Genomic DNA, 22,956 nt, shown 5'->3' with positions numbered 1-22,956 from the left:
AGAGGCGGGTTATTTGGGGCGGGGGATTTTATAGTGGAGAGGAGAATTGGAATTGGTCTGCATCCTCTAGAATTTTAATAACCTACAATTAATCCAGTGTAGATGCTGAATCCGTTTTGGCTGATTAATCGTTCGATTAGTCGTTAGCGGTGACTAAACCGTCACGGATTTTTCCGAATAATCGGTCAATTATTTATGATTATACCTGATTATTCTCAATTATTCCTGAATAATCATTTGACGATATCTTATCCGTCCGACAAGCACATACCGTTATTTATTACAACACTGATTTAAATTAGAGACATAATATAAATGATAAAGAGGACAAAAATATTTATAATCTAATATTTTATTATATAAAAAAGATCTAATGGATAATCTTGAACAGTTTAATTGGATTAATTATATAAATGAAATAGTTCATTATATTTCATGACATAAATATTTTCATAAATTTAATATCTATATTGAAAATTATATTTCATGACCTTGCGTCATTTAGATATTATTGTCAAAAATTAAACATACTTTTTTTCTAAAGAGAGATGAGAATCGTGACATTGTACTAAATATGTAGTTCTTGAAAATTCAATCTTAATAACTTACTTTCTCAATCTTACAAAATACGAGCTTCAATTTTCTAATATGGGAGGGTAAAAATAGTGCAACCTCATTTTTTTATGTTCATAATTACCAAGTCTTTGCACTATGATGTGAATATTGTGGAGGAAGAATTGTAGAGGATGGAGTGAGATTAAAGATGGAGGTGATTGGTGGATTGGGTGATTGATGGGCCTACTTACCTACTCCTTCCCACCAATTCCATCAATTCCAATAGTCGACCTTTTCTTTTCTTTCCCTGTTTCCATCACTTAACCAACTTAATCATATTTTGATTAGCATTCATGTTTCGTTTGACAAAATAATACGAACCATTCCTGGAGGCTGGAGAGAGCGCGTTTCAATTTTCAAGTGCTTTCGTGTTTTCATGCGGAAAGTTTCAAAAGTCAAAACTAAAACACTCAAACAGGCAGCATTATAAATTAATTATTTTTTAATTCAGGTTCTCACTTTTACCACCGACCCACTCAGACACATCTACAGTGCATTTTATCAAAACTGACACGAGGCATTTGATAACACTAATTAAAAAAAAAATCGCAACTTAATTCTATTATTTCGTCACATTAATTAAAAAAATGGAGCACGTGAAATTCTCTCTGCAAGCTTCTATACGAACGCTTTATTCGAAGAGGAGAGGAGAAAGAAAGAAAAGGAAAGAAATTGGGATGGATCATTTACATGACAGCCTGACAATTATGTGTTGTTCTCTCGAGAATCCGTACCCTCTGCATTAACTTAAAAGGGAATCTTTTCAGTTAAAAATCTGAGAGCTAATCTAACACCTGCTTATAATATAGGAGGTATTTCAATATTAGTGCAGATTTAGTCTATACAAATCATAAAACAGATCGAACGGTTGTCATTAACTCAAAAGATTTCCTTTTGAGTTAATGCAGTGAATACGAATTCGTTCTCCCGATGTGTTCGCCATTATGTTTGTTCCCCACTAATCTAATATTTTATTCTTTTTTCTCAAAAAAAATAATATTTTCTTCTTCTTTGCAATAAAAGTAGGGGTGGCAACGAACCGAACCAAACCGAACCGAACCGAACCGAACTTACCTTAGGTTTGAGTTTGGTTTGAATTAATTTCGAATCGAACCTGGTTTGATTCGTTTCGAACTGAATCCATTTCGAATCGAATTAATTGCGAACTACACATTTTTCGAATCGAACCCGAATCGAATCACGAACTAAATTATTTTTTAGCAGCCTTAGTTATACCGGTAGTTTATACATTAATTTTTTCTCGCGGGACAAAATTCACATGGCTTCCTTTTACCGGTATGAACTATGAAATAAGTGTTTTTAAGTTGAAAAATTGTTCATGAAAAAATACATCAGAGGTGGTTTTCCTAGTATGAACTATGAGAGACGACCGAAGAGAGAGGAGAGACAGTCATCTAGGCCGGAGAGAGGATTGACAGCCGGAGAGATAGCCAGTCGCCGAGAGTGTCGGCTAGATTTTAGAACTAGAGGGAGAGTGAGTTAGAAAGAGGTGGAGAGAGAACTAGGTTATTGAGATTTGAGAGCGAGGGAGTGTCGGCTAAGTTAAATTATGACTCTCTATCTTTGATTTTAATTTCATCAGGTAAATGGATGGTCGGTGATTTTATGAGATTCGAACCACAAAAAAATCACGAACCTATTTCGATCGAACCAGGCTAGGTTTGAGTTTGGTTTGAATTAATTCCGAACCGAACCTGGTTTGGTTCGTTTCAATTCGAACTCATTTCGAATCGAATTAAACTCGAATCAAACCCGAATCAAATCACGAACCTCGAATTTTTTTGCCAGCCCTAAATAAAAGTATAATAAAAGAAAACGGAATCAGGTTCTTCAATTTATTGTATCTAATTGAATATAATATACACCTCGTGAAGGGGCAGTTGTATCTAATTGAATAATGGATACACCTCGTAAAGGCCAGAATTATTGGAATTCGTATCCTCTGCATTTTAAGTTTTTACTCAAAAAGGATTTTTTTTGATTTAATCAATCTCAATCGTTGGATCTATTTTAAAATTCGTACGGATTAGATCTGCACTAATTTTCAAATGCCTCCTATTTTATAAGCAAGATTCGGATTGGCTCCGTTTAAAATCAGACGGTTGAGATTGATTATCTCAAAAGATTCCCTTTTGAGTTAATGCAGATGATACGCATTCGAATTATTGAAGGGGCTGACATGTCTTTTCGAAGACAATTAAGTGGTGTGCTGTTGCATGAGTGGAGAATACTATTACAATTGATTAGCACTCTCTCCTTTACACATACTTGTGATTATCTTGCTTGGAGATGGGACGCAAATGAAATTTTTACTGTCAAATCCTTGTACAAATTTATCAATTTCAGGGGGGTTACTGTTAAAAATCCACTGTTATGGTGGAAAGTTCCTGTGCCACTTAAAAACAGAGCCTTTATGTGGCTGGTACATAAGCATAGAATTTTGACCAAAAAAGTTTTACAAAAAAAAGGTTGGATTGGAGATATGAATTGTCAGTTTTGTCACCAAATAGAAGATTCTAATCATTTATTTTTCAATTGTCACTATGCTAAACATATTTGGTTCTGGATGGGTCAATGTCAAATCTTAAATCAACAGTGGCATTCTATTGCTGATGCGATGCAGCATGCTATTTCTCTCCCTAAATTCCAGCAGTCTGCATTTCTTATTGTTGTTTGTGCAGTTATTTGGAGCATCTGGAAGCATCGCAATGATCTTTGTTTTAACAATACTGTTATTTATACTTCAAGAAATCTTATCTTACAAATTGTTTCTTTGATCTCTTATTGGACAGGTACAGTTAAGCAGGAAGTGCGGGAAGCTACACAGCTGTGGTTGCCACAAGATATTGATGCTATTCCTCTTCAAGTGCTGGATCTTGAAGATGTGCTTCTGCTAGACTGGGTGACAGGAGAAGAGACTGAGTGATCCTCTTTGTTATGATTGTGCATGTGTGACATTATCTAGTTTACTTTCTAGTTTAACTATGCTTTTGAGTATTTTGATCTTGGACTATATCTGTGTACACCTCTTAGTGGGGTCCAAAAATGCTAGCTGTTTTTGTTTTCTTGATTTCCTGGGATGCATTGAGCAGGCATCTAACATTTAGTATCATGTAAATATTATATTCGTTTCAATATATGAAACGTGCAAATTATTGCCTTGCTTCAAAAAAAAAAAAATATTGAATATAATTTCCCCCCCAAAAAAAAGAATTATTGAATATAATTAAGCCTTTTGCATTAGAGTTGTTTTGTTGTATTTGTGGATACTGTATGCTTTTGTTGAACTTTCAGTGTAGACTGTCTATATTTGACAAATCTATCCTAAATCTTACTTTCAAAATGTAATGGAAGTTAGTTTTCTGTATTGGTGTAACACTTTTTTTTCAAGTATGGATACATTTATTCAACTTTTAAAGTGAATTGACAAGCAAGTCCTCATCTTTTACCACTTTACCAGTTAACAGAGTATCTCTTATGACTTGTTTGCAAAGCTTTAGTGATCCGCAATGAATAAGTTGAACAGAATGTGGAAAAAAGGTTCCACTTTCTCTCTTCAAGTCTGAGGTAGCTCATATGGATAACCCATAACTGTCAAGTGACGTGGAGCTGACGATGTTAAGGTGGTACTAAATGAGGAAACTGGGCCTGACGGAGGTTCACCAGGCCGGAAGCTTTTGGGCTACAAGCTTTTACCACTAGTCTTACAATATGGGCCGTTATTGGGCCAGACCATGGACCATTTGTCATGTATTTTTATCTACAAGCTTATGAACTTGTCTCTGTACTCGACCTTTTAACCTGATAATACCTTGATATCACCGTCATATGGTTTCTGTACCCCTCTCCTGTGCCATGGAACCGGCTGTAGGTACGGGATTTGGCAACCTCCCACTTCCTGTTTTGCACATCACGTAAATAATGTTAATTTGGGTTACAGCGCAAGGCTCCCGACCAGTCAATTTAGAGATTGTTTCTCTGCTACTGATGTCAAGTATAACAAAAAAAAGCAAGCGTTTTGAAAAGATACCACAAGGGTGTGAACCAACTTGTTTCCATTACTGTGAGATCAAAATTGGCACTGCTAGGCTCCTATCAATCTAATCAAGCAAGAATGATCAATTTGCATCCACATAATGCACATACCCCTATGCGTTTTTGTTTTGTTTAACTGTGTGTTTTTCACATACACTAGTTGTCTAATCTTATGTAACAGTTACTTTGTATCTTTCTATCAATCAAACTGCCTACGGATTTTCACCCCAAACAAAAAAAAAATGGCACTGCTTAAATGCACATAGAGAAATCTAGTGTAGCTATAAACCTAAATCTCAAAAGTTTCATCCAAGATAACGAAACAATATGCCTGAATGAGACAATCAATTATTTAGGAGCTGGTAATAATAAATGAAATCGTCTATTCTAACCATTTTAAATATAATAAAGTGTCAATACAAGACCAGCAGCAATAATGCAACTGGCACAAACATCGGTGCAATTATTAATCTCTATGTTTCTTTCAAAAGAAAGCACAAAAACAAAAACAAAAACAAAAACAAAAACCAAAAAATGGGAACAAAATATTTGCTTCAACATATATTTGCTCATATGATGCCAAAACTTGAATAAAATGGTGTAAAATCTAATTTTACTAGCCTAAAAGGATCACCTCCTCTTGGCCTTTTGTCTGGCCTTGACAGTCTTCTCAAGTTTTCCTATTCTATGATTGATAGCAGCCAATGAAGAGGCCTTCGCAGGATTCTGAGGTTGTGATTGCTCAGTTGGTGTATTGACCGGTACCGATGATTCTACTTGAGCAAGTGGCTTGGATAGACCCAAAAATGAAAAACTTGGTGGAGCCGATGGTTGAGGTGTTATTATAGGAATGTTCAGAAACTTTTTTACAGCAGGCCTCTTTAGTACTGAGAAGATGAAAGTAGTTTACTTTAATTGCAAATTAATACAAAAGTTTAGTGCAGTCTAAATCAAGGTAAAGACAAAGAACTCACCAGTACCGTAAATAAGAGAGAAGAGATTTGAAGTGATCCAATAACAGAAAATTGCCTATGAAGAGAAACAAAAATATTTTCTGTCACTTCTCCATGTGGTAAGGTGCCTTTTAAAATTAAATGAAAAAGAGGTGATAGTATTGTTTCTATATACCTTAGGAAAGGAGGCTGTGAAAGGTACTGTTAGAAGAGCGATAATTCTAGAGAAGTTCTTCATGGTCTTTGCCATTGGATTTCCTTCCAAACCTTCTTGCATATTGAACTAACAATCAAATTAATCAATCACCTATTATTAACTGCCTTCTTTACTTGCTAAACACTAAACAAGTGAAGGTACCTTGTGCATATAGATGGATAAGTTTCTGTATTAACACCTAACATTTCTAGCTTTACAACTAGCTCCACAGTTTCCTTTGTTAGTACTTTTTGCAAACAAAAAGTGACTACTAGATTACACTAGTATACCATGGAGTTTATTCCATTGGATATTGTAAACTTTGGCTTATCCTCTTATTGAACAGTAAATTAAATTTAGGTTAGAACCCATCCGGACCCCCCCCCGCCCCCCCCCCCCCCCCCCCCCCCAAATCCAAAAAAAATGAAAAGAAAAGGCTAGTGGGGTCATTAATACCAAAGAAGCCATTTTCAACTGGAATAATGTTTTTTCAGATTTGCATATGATAAATTATAATAATTTAAAAAAAAATAATGGTAACTTTGTCATTTAGTGTAAACAACTTGGAACGACCATAGTTTTTTAACAGCAACGTGTAATTTTCGTAACAGGACTACATACAAACATACATATTATTACAAATAAAAAGCATGTTAATTTGATGTTAAACTGACAGAAGGTTAACATGTACCTCAACAGTAGCCAGGAAAGCAAGACCAGTTAACACAGGAAAAATATACATTGGATCAGGTGTCGTCAAGTCTGTGAACCATAAAATGCCACCTCCCTTTAGTGAGGGCACCTTCTCAACCATGTTTGAAATCTACAATTTTTTACAAAACTTCAGGTGGTCATAAACTAAGAAAAATGAAATGCATCTATGAAGAACTTTAAATATCTTACTTCCAATTGATACTAACTAAGATATAGTGATACCAGTAAGACCGATTGTATGGAGCTGGCAAACACAATAATCATATTTTTTTATACAAGAATCAATACAATGTAATTTCTGTAGCTAGTTAACTTACCGCAAAGAAAAAACTCATGAAAACTGGGCCTTGAATTAATATCCCTTTCAATGGGGAGAAAGGAGTAACTCTGTGCCTGAAATCAATACATAAAACACATATAATCAGGATGGTTGAAGAATATATTGTGCCACTGCTCAACCAATAATCAGAGGTTAACATCTTATTTCGAGATACCAATCCCTTTCTTTCTGTTTTTGGCAGTTCATTTTTGGTACCACTGACACCATTCTAAAAATTGAAGAGTGCATACTTGTTGAATAAAGCTTTCATTTTCCTTGAGTTCTCCTGCATGATATCCGGATCCATAGACTGCATCACGTAAGAAGGGCGTTATAATACACCGATAGCAAATTTATGCTCAAGTACAAATAAAAAGAGTAAGTGCTTACATTTTGCATTTCGTCTTTTAGTTTCTCAAGCTCAGGTCTCAAATTCTGAAAAGAGAAAAAAAAAAACAGAATTTAAAGAGGCAAAAACAACATGAGAGAACAAATATTGAGCGAGTTATACTACATCAGGCTATGAGACCACACCAGTACAGTAAATACTGCATAAGTATCAATTAGATGAAAAGAATCCGTCTAAAAACTTAAAAGAAAAACTAAACAGATATAAAATTAGAGGCAAGTATACCTAAATGGCAAGAGCTAATACCATACAACATATAAGGTAGAAGAATCATCTGCAGCTGTCACTAAAGATACAAAAGAACAAAAATCTACTATCTAGTATTGAAAGCTGTCTCTTTAACCGGGTAGCACAACCTAAATAGCTTAATCTATCAATACAAAAGGTAACACAAACTTACACCCAATTTAATGGTGTCCTTCATTTGCTGTATCAGGAGCGGGACAGTAGCTCCTCTGATTAAAATTGTTGTCAGTGCAATAGCCGCCCACCTGAAATTCACAAATCCACACAATCCCTCATAAAAAAAAAACACTCAAAAAAAGAAAAAAAAATGATGCAAATTGAATAAATATTAACAAGGGTTTACCAATTAAGCCCAGTGAAAGAGTGAACCCCATCAATCAGGAGCTGAAGCGCCTGAACAGGAAAGAAGCTATCTGCCGCAGCTGCAGCAACCTCACCGGGAAAAGACGCCGGTACAGCTGCTGCAGCGGAAGCAGCAGCTTCTGTTGATGCATCCGTTAGCACTTCCGTCACATCCTTTATGTACTCGATCTCGTTTGATCCACCGTTGGGAGCAGGAGTTGATGAATAACAACGGATGGATGACATATGGAGCCCTAGAGGGAGGTAGAATCCGAATCCGAATCCGCTAGCTTGAGAGGGAGACGGCGAGGTGTGGAATTGTGAAATGGATCGGTAAGGAGAGGGAGGCGGGGTTTCTGCGGAATCATCGCGAGAGAGAACATGGGGGAGAGAAGGATGGACACGGCGAGGGAAGTGTCGGAATGCGGTGGCGAGCGTGCGCCGAGTGTAGGCCATGAAAGAAGAGAGAGAAAGAGAGAGGTGGCGCCGTGGCGGTGATGAGAAAAAACTGGAAAAAAGAAAAGGGGGCTTGGTTTCAGTCGATCAATATCCTCTGAGGTAACAGAATATTATTGTTTAGATACGGACCATCCGATCAGAATATGGGCCAATCGGTCCGCTTTAATATTCCTGTATCTTCCTTAATATGTGTGCGGATTCTGATCGGACGGTTATAATCTCAAAAAAACTATGCTGTTACCTTAGGTGATATTAATTCTGGTTTCCTTCTAATTATCCCACAAGTGAGAAGTAGAGAAGGACAGTGCACGAATATTAAAGGGAACGGATTGGCCCAGATTTTGATTGGACGGTTAGGATCTAAACAAGCTGTTACCTTAGGTTATATGAATTTTGGTTTCGGTCCCGCGAAATTAGTCCCACAAGTGAGAAGTAGAGAGAGCGGAGTCCGCACGGGTGTATAAATAATGGGCCTTGGGCTACTGACCAAACTGCCTTAAACTAATGAGTAAGGAAAACAATGCGGGAGGTGAGAGCCGACCGCTGAGCGCTGTGGGGAGCTGAATTAACCTAGTTAGTTCAGTTACCGCGCCATTTAATTTTTGGAGGGGTGAAAGGCTGGCCAGGCGCTGACGCTGCTTACTTTGCAGAACTCGCCTGTGCTGGCCTCCCTTACCCTACCAACCAATTCTCCAATCATAATCTTTTGGGCCCGAATCTTATTGGGCCTATACCAGATAAGTTTTGGGCTTCTGTCAGAGAGAATGTAGGCCCGGAATTTAGAATTTACCAAGTGTCGTGGGCTCGTGGCTAATATCAAGGTCCAAAACTAAACAAGAGTGACATACACGTATATTTTTTTCTTTGAACAAGTGTGATGATAGTTTGTTATATTTTTGACAAGGCAAATCCAAATCAGTCGTCTGTTCTTTTTAATACCTTTTAGAAATTAGCAACGAAGTTATCGAATGATATTCGTATTATACAGAATTATTCTTTGTTTACACGTTTTCAAATTATTTTTAACTTTTCTTTGAATTGCACGATCAATACGATATTCATAAAATTTATGAACATTTTAGTCATTTTATAAAATTATTAATACTTTGATATTATTTAAATTCTCAATCATCTATTCACATAGTAAGTTTTTTGTATATATCATCCATCCTCGACGATCGCATAATAATTTTGTCTTAGAAAGGCAAGGAAAAAGGAAACACCCATTAATCTCACTGTAATGATGTTCAGAGGATATAATAAGATTTGATTCTGTTTGGGTCAGTGTGAATTTGTTTAATGGAAAGTAAAACCTATCATAATGACAGGATTTGAAGTCGGGACAAAAATATCATTGTGATTCATTGAATAAGCCAGTATAGCCATATAAAGACAAGGAACCATTGAACGTTAACCAAACCAAACAGGCAAGTTTTAGATACCAAAAGGCCCGCTATCAAACAAAAATCACATGGAAAATTTTCCGCGCCTTCAGGCTTTCTTTATTTGTATTTTGTAATGCGCTCTTCACTTGTCTCACTTCTCTCTCCAAGTTAATCCATGGCAACAGTTACAGACCCTCTTCTCTCCTTCCTCCAGCGCATTCAATCGGCTGCGCTCTGTTCAATGGACCCCACCGACTTCGACCCCAAGCGCTACGTCGACCTCCCTCTTAAAACCGACCTACCCGCGGCTATCTCCGCATTCAATTCCCTACCTCGACAATCAGGCACCATCCCCATCTCTGATTTCAATAATTTCATCAAACATTTCTTTGACGAGGCCAATTCCGATTTGGTATACTCCAAACCAGTCGATTTTGAACCTGAGCCTGAGGGGTTTTTGGTGAAAGTGGAGAATGAAGTGATGAGGGGATGGGCTTTGGAGGTGCATGCCCTCTGGAAGAGCTTGTCGAGAAGGGTTTCGGATGCTGTTAAGGCACAGCCCGAAAGGCATACATTACTGTACTTACCGAGTACTGTTATTGTGCCAGGATCACGGTTTCAAGAGGTTTATTACTGGGACTCCTACTGGGTTATCAGGTGAATATTGTTGAAGATATATATACAAAGAAGGGAAATCTTACATAGTAAATGCAAAATTGAGGAAATGTTTGTTATGAAATTTACCCAAATTAAAGAAGGACGCAAAATAGTGTTATTGGTTCTATACTAATATTAATTGTACCAGTATTAAGAGGTCTGGTTATTGTGCCAGTATAGTGGTTCTGAGAGGCATGTTGCTATTACTGAAATTTATCCATTAAGAATTAAGGGCACTGAACTGATTAGTTTCTACCTATTCTGGTAAAAGTGTGCTCAAGCTGACCAGCTGATTAAAAACAAATGATTTCGCAATTCCCAAGTGATCTCAAAACAAAAAAAAAACAAAAAAAATACAGGTATGTGATAAAAAGCTCTATGTACTGTAGTATACACAGTAGTTGGTTCTGATGTAATAATGTAACTAACCTTTAAATCTACTATTATATTGTAGGGGCTTGTTGGCAAGCAAAATGTATGAAACAGCAAAGGGAATAGTATTAAACCTTGTATCTTTAATTGAAACCTATGGGCATGTACTGAATGGTGCGAGAACCTACTATATTAACAGGAGGTGATTGTCATTTAAACATGCAAGACAATGATTCCATTTCAAATATGTATTCGTATTGGCAAAACTAACTAACCGATTTCATGTAGCCAACCTCCTCTTCTAAGTTCTATGGTTATGGATATATATATGAGAACTGGAGATGTAGAGCTTGTTAAAAGGGTACTTCCTGCCCTGCTGAAAGAGCACAGCTTTTGGATCTCAGGTTCTTTATTACTATCTTTTCTAGTTTTATTATCTAGCTTTATATGGATAGTCATTATATCTGAAGATATTGTGTAGATATTCATCAAGTGACAATTGAAGACCAAGGAGGTCACAAGCATTGTTTGAGCCGGTACCAAGCCAGGTGGTACCAACCTCGGCCAGAAGGTGCAACCAAAGTAAATATCTCATCCCCTAAAAGAAAAAAGAAGAAGCAAAATTTCATGGATAACATTTGCAAACTTCAATATATTTATCCTTCAGAAAAAAGAAAATATCATTATTGCCCTTGCAAAACTCACAAGCTCTTACATTTAATATACCCATTTTGAATCCTTTTTACTTGTGCTAGCCTACTCTGACATCCTATGGATCGACATATTTGAGAGCCCATGAATTTTGGATAACTAAATTACTAAATATGATAATTCATTTTTTTTAATGGTAACTATGTAATTTTGGAATCGCAGAGGGGTGTATATAAAATTCTGCAAAAGAAGAAAATAATGAAACAAATTCTATATTGCAGCACAATACCAAGTATTGATGTGTTGGACTAAAGTCGTTATCAACATAACTCTTGTTATCTACTAAGTACATACCGGCACCTGACATGACTTTACCAGTACCGAGATACAAATTGTTGCATAGGTTGGATTGCCATGTTTTCCTGACAAACTAAGTTTGACACTAAATGGATTCAGCAATACTGGATCTGATCAGTGGTTCCTAAAGTACATAATTTGTATATTTCATTATTTTGTACTAGGATGAGAAGTTGAGTCTCAAGTTTTCAACCCCTTCTGAGAAGGAAGCTTTTTACCATGAGATTGCATCAGTAGCTGAATCTGGTTGGGATTTTAGTTCTCGCTGGATGAGGTTCTAAACTTTTTTTTTTATCAAAATATGGAAGTTTGCATTAGAGTTTTAGTTGCCTTATTCCTTTTTAATTACTTAAAAGTACAGCTCTTTTTATTTTAAAACAATGTGAAAGAAGAAGCCTCCTACAATAGTTGCAAATAATACAAATGTATGATTCTAAAATGACAGAAAAGTTAAATGTTTCCTTTTGTTCTACCCTAGATAAGTTACCTTCGGGTGTGGTTTTAATTTATGTTCTTCTTAATTTGTTTCATAATAGTATAAAACTTATATTATATAGGAATTCATCTGATCTGACAACAACGGCGATTACGCCAATCATTCCTGTTGATCTAAACACATTCATATTAAAGGTAAATTTTGAAATTTGAACGATACCAAAACCAATACTTAGCAACTGCCTAGAGCCCCTAGAGGTGACAATACCTGATCTTACTCGACCCGATAATTCTGAATAGTCAAATTGAACTGAATCCCGTCATCAAGATGACCCAAATTCTTGTCAATCTGAAGCCAGACAAACCAAAATTCAACTCTACCTGAACCAAACAACCCTGAATTCGAAAATAATCCAAAATTAGATGATCCGAAACCCAACTCAATGCCAAATGACCTGCCCAACTGGATCCACCAGATTGCTGCCCTTAGGTATTCTGTAGGTGGAAAACCTTAATTGAACTTTAGCCTGCCTGACTTGACCCATGCCTATATCCGATCTGGCCCAATCTAATAATTTGAAATGTCAAACTGACTAGAACTGAGACAACTTGAAACTCTTGTTTATCCAAATTTGGATTAGGACGACCCAAAACCCAACTAGGCCCAAACACGATGAACCTGAAACCCGGAAATGATACAGAGCCAGTTGACCCTAAATTCAACCTAAGACCCACCTGAGCATGACCAGATACCGACCCACCGAACCCAAATCCTAACCTGACCCAAACCAACTCGACCATGCCCGATAGCCACTTATAGCAACTGGTGTCAGTCCAATTGTACATAATTATAATTATGCTCCATATATTTTCTACTGGCACCATCTATGCATAAACATCAATCATGAACAATAGTATTAAAACAGTAATTTGCATTCTTTATGTACTGCAGCTGGAGCAAGACATATCCACATTTGCAAAAATCATTGGAGATAATTCAACGTCACAGAAATTCATTGAGGTTTCTAAATCTAGAATAGCGGCAATCAAATCCCTTTTATGGAACCCTAATTTGGGCCAGTGGGTCGATTATTGGCTTGACAAGAATGATGCCCATCAGGTAGATGTTTAATGTTTGCTTATCTTATATTGGTACAATACCAGACAAACATTTATTACTGGTTCCTTAATAGGGGCGGACCCAGGAATTTAGCCAGGGGCAGACAAAATATCTAGTTAACTTGCCGTGCCCATAAGATACTGGTACAGTCTGGCCGTGATATTAAGCCTTGATAACACATGTAACAAATCAATGTTTGTTTTAACACTTTGTTTTTGATATTTTACTGTCTGATTCTGCTAGGGTGTTTATAGCTGGAATCCTGGCTCTCAAAATTGCACAATTTTTGCATCAAATTTTGTGCCTCTGTGGCTTCTGGCATATTATCCAGGTTTTTCCTCTGATCATATTATATTTCATAGACAACCAAATGGCACAAAATCCTTTAGCACTATCAACTGAACCATTCCTGTTGTATATGATATATTGCTCATGTTGAAATGTTATAAAATTTTCTGAATTCTTACTAAATCATGCTTTTGTATACTCAGATCAACTTACGGAGGAGTACAATGAAGAGTTGATTATAAACAGCCTAAAGAAATCAGGGTTGATTTGTGAATACGGGATTGCTACTTCCATGTTAAATTCAGGGCAACAATGGTTGGTTATTCCTTTATTATGAAAAGAGTAAAAATACTACAAACTGATAATAGTAATGCTAACATATTTTCTCCAGGGATTTCCCGAATGGATGGGCCCCAATACAGCACATGATAATTGAAGGGCTGGCCAGTGCCCATTCGAAAGAAGCAAGACAATTGGCAGAGAGTATTACCATAAATTGGATTAAAGCAAACTTTGTTGCTTACAAGAAGACAGGTGCAATGCATGAGAAGTACAATGTAGAGTCGTGTGGAGAATATGGGGGTGGCGGCTTATATAAGCCCCAGGTAAGTGTAATAAATAATCTCAATTTGCTTGTGCTGCAGCAGTACCAGTTGTTTTGTTTTGTTTTGATACCAAGTTTATTGTAATTTTCGTTGCTTAATCCCCTCATAGTTGAAAATATTTTTGGTGCAGACTGGTTTCGGTTGGTCGAATGGTGTGATCTTGGCATTATTGGAAGAGTTTGGATGGCCTCATGATAGAGATGTAACCAGCTGCTAAACTAAATTTCAATGTAATTTTCAATGAAATAAATGTACCCTGTTATTTATACACATACAATGGATAATCCGTGTATAGGAGGATGATCTATCTTTATTATTTATCGCATTATATAGAATTATAGAAGCAAGTGCACGTAGTTTATATGTTTCCCCACCAAAAACAATCACTGGTTAAATAAAAGGTGCTTAAATGTTTTCCAGCTATAATCCATGACATAAAAAGTTTGTTAGAAATATCGGTTGTGGCCCAAAGTTCTGGCGAAAAAAGTTGTAGAACATGAAACAAGTTATGTTCAATCCGCGATTCGTCTCTTTTACAGAATTATAATTTACAGCCATGTGATGTGTAGTGCAGTCTGACCCTTGTTATCAGTAGCTAGCTTGACTGTATCAAGGTGTGCGTGTCGATGTCGATATGAGCGGGCTTACCTTTGACGGGCCGAATGTTTTTCTCAGCGTAGATGTGGGCCTGACCTAATCTGAATTCGGAAATATGGGCCTGACCTAATCTGAATTCGGAAACATTGGCCTGTTTCGGTTGAAAAGGAAAACTATTAATTTCCTTTGCTGCTGTTCTCGCTGTTTTCTTCATTCCCCTCTCTCTCTCTCTCTCTCGATCTCGTACGAGGAAACCCTGTTCTCTCCTCCCTAAACCATTTTCTCTCCTCCGCCTTCGCTCCCCTCTGCTCCTTGCCAAGGTTTCCTCCGCCTTCTTCGAGGTCCCTCTGCCTCTCCTCTTCTTTAAGCTGCTCTCTCTTGTTTGGTTTAAGCTGATCCTTTAAATTCTGAAAAGCGACAGAGAAATAGAGAAAGAGGGAAAATAAAAAAGGAAGCAAAAAACAACACTAGGATAGGATGAGAATCGAAGAGATTCAATCCACCACAAAGAAGCAACGAATCGCGACTCATACCCATATCAAAGGCCTCGGCCTTGATGTAATTCCTTCTTTCTCTTCTCCCTCTCCCTCTGATTCTGAACTAGGGTTTATACAAATTCAAAGTGTTTATTATACCCCCTTTACATTACAGGTCAATGGGACAGCGATTCCTATGGCAGCAGGGTTTGTGGGACAGGTGGCGGCACGAGAGGCATCGGGACTGGTTGTGGATATGATAAGGCAGAAGAAAATGGCGGGACGTGCTCTGCTTCTTGCGGGACCGCCTAGTACTGGTAAAACGGCGCTTGCACTTGGTATCTCTCAAGAACTCGGAAGCAAAGTCCCCTTCTGCCCAATGGTTGGATCGGAGGTATACTCAACTGAGGTTAAGAAAACTGAGATTCTCATGGAACATTTCAGGAGAGCTATTGGATTACGTATTAAGGAAAATAAAGAGGTCTACGAAGGAGAGGTAATGCAATACGTATCTTTTTACTTTTTCATTTTAGGGTTTAGGGTTTACTAAGGAAATTATTGACTTTCATTTGTACTAGGTTATAATAAAAAAATTAACAATAACTTTTTGTATATTAGGTGACGGAGTTTTCTCCGGAAGAAGCAGAGAGTACAACAGGTGGGTATGGAAAGAGCATTAGCCACGTGATTATCGGTTTGAAGACTGTTAAAGGGACTAAGCAATTGAAACTAGATCCTACTATATATGATGCCTTAATCAAAGAAAAGGTGATTATTTATGATCCTACTACATTGACTAGGTACTGTTTCTAGTATTTGCTAAATAGCACACTATTGTTTTGGAAAAATAAATGGGTAGCTGCTGGGGTTGAAGTGTAACAGAAACCACAGAGAGCAGTAAGGTAGACTGAGTTCGTACAAAAGGTTTTTAATCTAATATGCGGGCCGCCTGACATTCTTTCAGTTTTCTTTCTGTAAAAGAAACTGTAAAAATTTGTTGAAGTGATTCAGTCAATTATAGTTGAAATTGAATACAGTCTTAGATGATGTGTTATGAAATAGATCCTTCAATAATATATGTTTTATTGATTAATATTTAGAAAACTTTGTTATTAAATATTAAGTATCACATCTTATAGTTTATTTCGTTTTCAATGTATAATAGTGGTTTGTGTTGAAGAAAAACCTAACAGTGAGGACCCTTTTCTGAATATCCTCTATTATGTAGGCTTTTGCGATCTATCTAGAATATGTATTTTATATTTCTTATTTAATTATATGTATGTCTAGGTTGCTGTAGGTGATGTGATTTATATTGAAGCAAATAGTGGTGCAGTAAAAAGAGTTGGCAGATGTGATGCATTTGCAACTGAGTTTGATCTCGAAGCAGAGGAGTATGTACCAATTCCCAAAGGAGAGGTGCATAAGAAAAAGGAGGTTGTTCAGGTAAAAATATTTCTGCGAAAATGAAGAATCAAATAACAAAAACTTAATTTTATAACGAGTTAAACATTTTTTCTCTCTCCTGAAAAGGACGTAACACTGCATGATCTAGATGCGGCAAATGCACGGCCACAAGGTGGCCAGGATATTTTATCGCTAATGGGTCAAATGATGAAACCAAGAAAAACTGAAATCACAGAGAAATTACGCCAGGAGATTAACAAGGTTCGATTTATTTTAAATTCAATCTTAGATTCTTAATATCACTTGTAAGATGACACTGTTATAAGTTATAACTATAGCTGTAGTATCAATTAATTATTTTAGGTGGTTAATAGATACATTGATGAAGGAGTCGCTGAGCTTGTCCCGGGTGTGCTGTTTATTGATGAGGTTCATATGCTGGATATTGAATGTTTCTCGTATCTTAATCGTGCTTTGGAAAGCTCATTAGCCCCAATAGTGATTTTAGCTACCAACCGAGGAATTTGCAATGTTAGGTAATACGATTATATAATGAGTAGGGTTCAAATGCCCCCAATAGTGTCTTTAATGCCTCAGAATGTTTAACTGTCATTTGTCTTTTCAGAGGAACTGACATGACAAGCCCACATGGCATACCAGTTGACTTGCTAGACCGGTTAGTAATTATACGAACGGAAACATATGGCCCAACTGAAATGATTCAGGTTAATATCTTTAAACTTAAGGTACTATTTTGTAAAATCAATGTATTTTTTAACTTTTTTATCTAAAATAATATTTTGCGGGCAGATACTTGCAATTAGAGCACAAGTAGAAGAGCTTGAGATTGACGAGGAAAGCCTTGCTTATCTGGGAGAAATTGGACAGCGTGCCTCTTTACGGTTCTAAAATAATTTATTTATCTTACTGTTTTAATATAAAATTGTATATATATATATGATTTTACAGTAACCTATTTAATTCTGATTGTTTACAGACATTCCATTCAACTGCTATCACCGGCTAGCATTGTAGCGAAGACTAATGGAAGAGACAAAATATGCAAGGTATGTATGTACTCTATTGATATTAATTTTTCCAGCATAGTTTCATTTCTGAATGTTTATTCGTGCATTTTTTTTTAATTATTTGTAATTTATAGGCTGATATAGAGGAAGTCAGTTCTCTCTATCTGGATGCAAAAACTTCTGCAAAACTACTACAGGAGCAGCAAGAGAAATATATTACCTAAATTGCCCTTTACCTGTTTGAGGGAAAACATGGTATTTTACTTATTTTACAATTTTTGTGGGCATGTAGGAACCTGTTGTTTCCTAGTGTGTAGGTATTCTTTGACATGTAGGAGCAGCAAAATATTTATTGTTAAGTTGTTTGATGCTAATTTATTTTCCTATTTCAATTATCTACTGGTCTGATTTCCACAATTTCGGAGCTTATTTAATTATATTCAGTGTTGCTGTTTTTAATGAAAGGAAATATAGTACTTTAAAAAAAAAATTTAACTGAATATAGTACTTAGATTGACACTTACAATGCTTAGTTGATGTTTAGCAGCACAAAAGAGCGTAATTTTAATTTGCTTTCGCAAGTTTTATGGAATATATAATGTTAGCATATAAACCATATCTATAGGGTTCAATTGAAATTCAAGATGTGTTACAAAGGTTGCCATATAATATGTAATAAATTGAAAATTTGCAATTTCCCAAGTTATTGTCCCTGATAAAAAAAAGGAGGTAATTTAATTATCGAAAGTGCATTAAAATCCACTATTAGATTACAAATTTTATCATATTGTACTTCCAAGTTTGTTTCTTTGGAAAAATGCTGTAGACAGCGAGAGATTTTCATATACAAAAATAAAAAGGAAGAAACAAGAGATTGAATTTGCGAGCATATAAATAAAAAGACAACAAGAAACAACAACAGGTTGTTCCTAAAAACATGTTATATTTTGACGAATTATTGCTCCTAACAAATAATTTATGAGATAAATACTCGTATCAGTATTAACACGAGAAAATGTTTCATCTGAGTTCAATACCTAATTAATTAATTACATCTCACTGCATGCATTTCAAGCTAAGCTAAGCATTTCCAGTTTCTCACACCATTGGAATCCCAAAACCACCTACTATACAAACACAATACATAGAGATATATATCTTGTTATTAATTAATTAATATTGCGCAACACAAGCACAAAGTTACAGTGCGTAGTAGTAAATTAAATACAACCTAGTAGTAAAATTAACTTAATTACATCTCCATGTCAACTAGGACATCATCCTCATCCTCGTCAAAAGCCGTGTTACGTAAGAAACCGTCTCCTCCCAAATTGCTGCCATCCAAAAAATATATTCTCATACAAAGCACCCGATTTTTGTTATAATAAAAGCATCTAACTGTTAGGTTAGAACAATGAAAAAATGATTGGTTTGGTTTTAGTTATTGACAATTGTTCTTAATTCTAAGTAGAATTTTTTTATTTCCTAAATTGAACATTATAATAAAAATTAAGTAGCAATTCGGTTGCTTTTGCCATACTAAACCTTTACCTAGCTTCGGTTGGGGTTTTATTTGCTATAACCAAAATAAAAAAAGGAATGTCCCATGCTTAACAAAATTATCAAATCTTTGTGGTTGCACAGGATATTAAATTTGTACAAAAGAATTATGCAAAGAGTGAGGGGCTATATGGTAATATGCATATTACGGATCGACCCGTTCTATGGATCCATATATTTAATTTCAAAATTCAATCAGTCCATACAAGCCGTTAAACATGATCTCCGTATGAAAGAAAATGCACGTACCGAGCAAATTTTACATTTTTTAGAATTTTTTACTATTTTTTCAGATAGGTAGAATATCACTGCTTTTGGATGGTCCAAAATTTTCAAATCAAGTGATTTTCTACCTGACTAAAAAATAGTACAAAATTTTCAACAAATGTAAAATTTGATCTACAAGTACATTTTCATATTTGGACTTTAAAAATGAAGATATTACCATAGCCTCACTCTTATTCAAATATAATTTTTAACATTTTTTATACCTGGTACAAAAGCAACGAAAGCTAACAACACGCTTCAGCTTCCTGTTGTAAAAAAAGTAGTTGAAGGACCATCTGTATAAAAAACAAAACTGGTTTTATTGCACTATCAGATTATACAAATTGCTAATAATATAGTGATATTTCCAAACTGTGAACAAAGAAGTAAGGAAATGACATTACATGGCTCCTTTCTCTAAGAAGGGGTCACTGTCAGAGTCAGGGTCATAGCTGTAAATTTCGCATTCCTTGATTGTAATCACCTACAACAAAAACATAGCAAATAATAATACATGAAAGTGAATACAAAAGTCTAAACTAGGGTTCCAATCTGAGTTAATATCATAAATAAATTTTGCACCTCATCAATAGCCTTAGTCATGCTTTCGATCAACGAGCTGTCCCCGTTACTTGCTACCCATTCCTAAATAAAAACAACGAGTAGTTAGCATGATTTCCATACAAAAAATTCACAAAGCAAAATCATCATTTTGCAAAAAAGAGCTATATTCCTCGTGCTTTCAAAAATCATAAATTACAAGGTTTTCAAGACTAAAAGACTGTACCAGTTTGATACTCCGTATAGAAAAACAGCAACAGAAATTACCCTCGGCTTTTGAGATATAAACAGAAGGTCCTTTTTGCATTTGAGAAAGAGTGAGGCTATGGTACTATGCATATCGCAGATTGATCTATACTACAGATCAATATTTTTGTTTCCATAGTCCAAATAGTCGATCTGAACCGTTCAACATGATTTTCATATGAAAATGTCACTTGCAAGTTAAATTTTACATTTTTTAGAATTTTTTTACTATTTTTTTAAAATAGATACAAAATCACTACTTTTGAATTGTCTAGAATCTTTGGATCAAGTGATTTTCTACCTACTCAATAAATAGTAAAAACATTCTAAAAATGCAAAATTTGATCTTCAAGTACATGTTCATGTGAAGATCATCTTGAATGGTTCAGATAAACTATTTAGACTTTAAAAATAGAGATATTGATCTATAGTCGACCGATATGCGCTATGCATAGTACTATAGCCTCATTCTTTGAAAAAATACACTTACAATGCCAGTAAATGCTAATATAGATGCAAAGGCTATACCCTGGAGGCATCTGACAAGTAGGTGTCAATAGTTTGCTTGAAGCCATCCCACTCCTCTTCCTTGAAAAACAGGTGAGCTCTCACAGCACTGTTTTGAGTCCATATAACACCAAGTTTTCACAATGCAATAAATGTTAAACATCTATTATATCTGTACCAAAAAATAAAACAACTGCACCAAAAACATCAAGAAATGCATGAAAGAAAAAAATAAAAGACATGCAAGGGAAATGGAGAGAATTGAACTCTCAGGCTCAAAGAAAGAGCGACGGTATAAAGTACCATCTGTCAAACCACTTGACAACACTCCCAAAAAATTAAAATAAAAAGTAACTAATTGGGTCAGGAAGTAATAAAGAAGCGGGTTGACACGTCGCCTATTAAGCTGAGCATGTCATTACCCATTTATCCTTCCTTCCCTTATATTTCCCATAATACAAAAATGACAGACTTAAGTACCTCTTCGCAATAAATGAAACAAAGGTACCTGAAATCATAGTCGGGATACAGGTGGCCAAGAGTTAGCACGAGATATATCAGTGTCTTTCGGCTGACATTTAACATAAATAAAATACCTAGTAAGTACATTTGGAATAATAATAATAACAAAGATGATATTAATATGCATCATAATACATGTTTGACAATATATATTACATCACAGTACCTCGTTCTACATGCTAAGTGATCTACTGGGGAAGCCGGGTCAGCGTCAGAAGACTTGCCGAGGTAATCTAGGATCTGCAATAAATTGTTGATTTCCCTTATTTACTCCATAGATCACACAATTTAGGAAGTAGAAAATCCATTTGACCACAAATTGCATCATCAGTTTTTTTTTTTTTTTTTTTTTTTCTAGAACAAAAACATAATTGAAAAAAAATCTTCTATTCAGATTCCTTTACGTAGCATTACATACATAATACCACTAGTCATAATATCTCTTTGAATTCTTTGTACTTTGTGTATTATTCATAGTAACACTAAACCCGTAAAGAGAGGAAGGGGGGTTACCTCATGCTCCAAACTCATGGAAAGCTTTCGATCGGTGCCAGATTGCTTGCCTGCATTCATTTTCAATTAAATGTCAAATTTGATACTACACAGTTTGGATGTAATCTAATAATTGACCGTTTGGTGCACTAGCAAATGGCACTAAAGTTGCATAAATATATATAAACTTGTACATAATTATCCTTTATTTGAAATTATTAGTGCTGCAATTATAAAGATAAGGCATATAAGATGGCAAACAAAACTTACATGAGAAGGCATCCAGACTGCCCTTGATCGTACAATCGCCGAGATTCAAGTGGTCGAGAAACAAATTTGTGCTGATATGATGAAATCAATGGATCAACAAAAGGTAATACTGAAGCACGCATAGATCTGATTAGGATTTGGTTACCTGTCTAAAGGGGTGTATTCTAAAAACTTCATTTTTCTTGTAGACCTCCTTTTGCATAGAACTTGATGAGATTAGCTACAAGAAGCTCTCAGAAATTGTGGATCTGGTAACAAGTAAGACAAAGAGTTAAAGGGTAAGAGGAATCGGGGTAAAAGGGAGGAAGAACCACCGGCTGCGAGAGAATAGATTGGATTTAGAGGAAGAAAGAAAGGAGAGGATAAGAGCACCTGGTTTTGATTTGCGATTTGCGATTTGCGAGTGACCAAGGAATGGAAGGAACTAGAACACAGAATATTTCTGTTTAGATCCGCATCGTCCCATCAAAAATCCGCACGAATATTAAAGCACCCCGTGCATTTGATTGAGCAAGATTCTGATCGATCCGTCCAGATCTAAACACAAATATTCTGTCCGATCCATACCCGTTCATATCCATTTAATATTTGATCCATATCCGTGTCCAAAAAATAAAGACGGATATATACCACTATCCGATCCGTTTGCACTTTGCACCCCTGGCCCTGGGTGTCGCCGTGTCGGTCCAAAATCAGGTTCATTATACACCGACATCTCCAGTTTTCATACAAATGGAGATAAGTATCTGCAGTAAAACCAACCCTCGTTTCAACTTTGAAAAATAACTTGCTCCACCTCCACTCTGATAAGCCCAATCTTTCAGCGCATAGCCCAATTTATTTA

The 22,956-nt window shown here is 35.9% G+C and overlaps 4 protein-coding genes and 1 non-coding gene across 6 annotated transcripts; 3 read left to right on the top strand and 2 right to left on the bottom strand.

Annotated features, from left to right (window-relative positions):
• Positions 1–5,037: 5,037 nt before the first annotated feature.
• On the bottom strand, positions 5,038–8,404 carry LOC144549571 (mitochondrial inner membrane protein OXA1-like). The gene is made up of 9 exons (XM_078298346.1): positions 7,852–8,404; positions 7,663–7,753; positions 7,244–7,288; positions 7,105–7,163; positions 6,852–6,927; positions 6,512–6,643; positions 5,800–5,907; positions 5,646–5,700; positions 5,038–5,558 (listed from the first exon to the last, which is right to left on the bottom strand). Exons 1-9 carry the CDS (start codon positions 8,304–8,306, stop codon positions 5,302–5,304), a joined length of 1,278 nt encoding a protein of 425 aa, XP_078154472.1. The 5' UTR covers positions 8,307–8,404; the 3' UTR covers positions 5,038–5,301.
• A 396-nt stretch (positions 8,405–8,800) lies between these two features.
• On the top strand, positions 8,801–8,983 carry LOC144549699 (U12 minor spliceosomal RNA). The gene has a single exon (XR_013509774.1). It is a non-coding gene; the product is annotated as a U12 minor spliceosomal RNA (small nuclear RNA).
• An 847-nt stretch (positions 8,984–9,830) lies between these two features.
• LOC144549645 (putative trehalase) lies at positions 9,831–14,468 on the top strand. Its single transcript, XM_078298410.1, has 11 exons — positions 9,831–10,351; positions 10,806–10,925; positions 11,012–11,127; positions 11,205–11,305; positions 11,896–12,005; positions 12,289–12,361; positions 13,119–13,286; positions 13,530–13,617; positions 13,778–13,889; positions 13,966–14,179; positions 14,310–14,468. Exons 1-11 carry the CDS (start codon positions 9,870–9,872, stop codon positions 14,394–14,396), a joined length of 1,671 nt encoding a protein of 556 aa, XP_078154536.1. The 5' UTR covers positions 9,831–9,869; the 3' UTR covers positions 14,397–14,468.
• A 511-nt stretch (positions 14,469–14,979) lies between these two features.
• LOC144549535 (ruvB-like protein 1) lies at positions 14,980–18,104 on the top strand. The gene is made up of 10 exons (XM_078298301.1): positions 14,980–15,334; positions 15,428–15,748; positions 15,871–16,020; positions 16,543–16,698; positions 16,786–16,920; positions 17,023–17,195; positions 17,285–17,384; positions 17,470–17,561; positions 17,657–17,726; positions 17,822–18,104. The coding sequence occupies exons 1-10, from the start codon at positions 15,254–15,256 to the stop codon at positions 17,909–17,911; spliced, it is 1,368 nt and encodes a 455-aa protein (XP_078154427.1). The 5' UTR covers positions 14,980–15,253; the 3' UTR covers positions 17,912–18,104.
• A 632-nt stretch (positions 18,105–18,736) lies between these two features.
• Positions 18,737–22,536, bottom strand: LOC144549613 (transcription regulator). 2 transcript variants are annotated; one of them, XM_078298388.1, is made up of 11 exons: positions 22,485–22,536; positions 22,258–22,360; positions 22,113–22,183; positions 21,864–21,913; positions 21,517–21,590; positions 21,337–21,399; positions 20,850–20,937; positions 20,097–20,159; positions 19,919–19,998; positions 19,739–19,810; positions 18,737–19,021 (listed from the first exon to the last, which is right to left on the bottom strand). In XM_078298388.1, exons 2-11 carry the CDS (start codon positions 22,287–22,289, stop codon positions 18,940–18,942), a joined length of 675 nt encoding a protein of 224 aa, XP_078154514.1. In that variant the 5' UTR covers positions 22,290–22,360; positions 22,485–22,536; the 3' UTR covers positions 18,737–18,939. The 2 variants fall into 2 exon arrangements, with proteins under 2 accessions (XP_078154514.1, XP_078154513.1); XM_078298387.1 differs by lacking the exon at positions 22,485–22,536 and having other exon boundaries at positions 22,258–22,451.
• Between the last annotated feature and the right edge of the window lie 420 nt (positions 22,537–22,956).

This window comes from Carex rostrata, chromosome 35 (assembly GCF_964058835.1).
Source record: "Carex rostrata chromosome 35, lpCarRost1.2, whole genome shotgun sequence".
Taxonomy (NCBI): Eukaryota; Viridiplantae; Streptophyta; class Magnoliopsida; order Poales; family Cyperaceae; genus Carex; species Carex rostrata.
The sequence above is the reverse complement of the archived record's forward strand: the minus strand, read 5'-3'. Positions and strand labels throughout refer to the sequence as shown.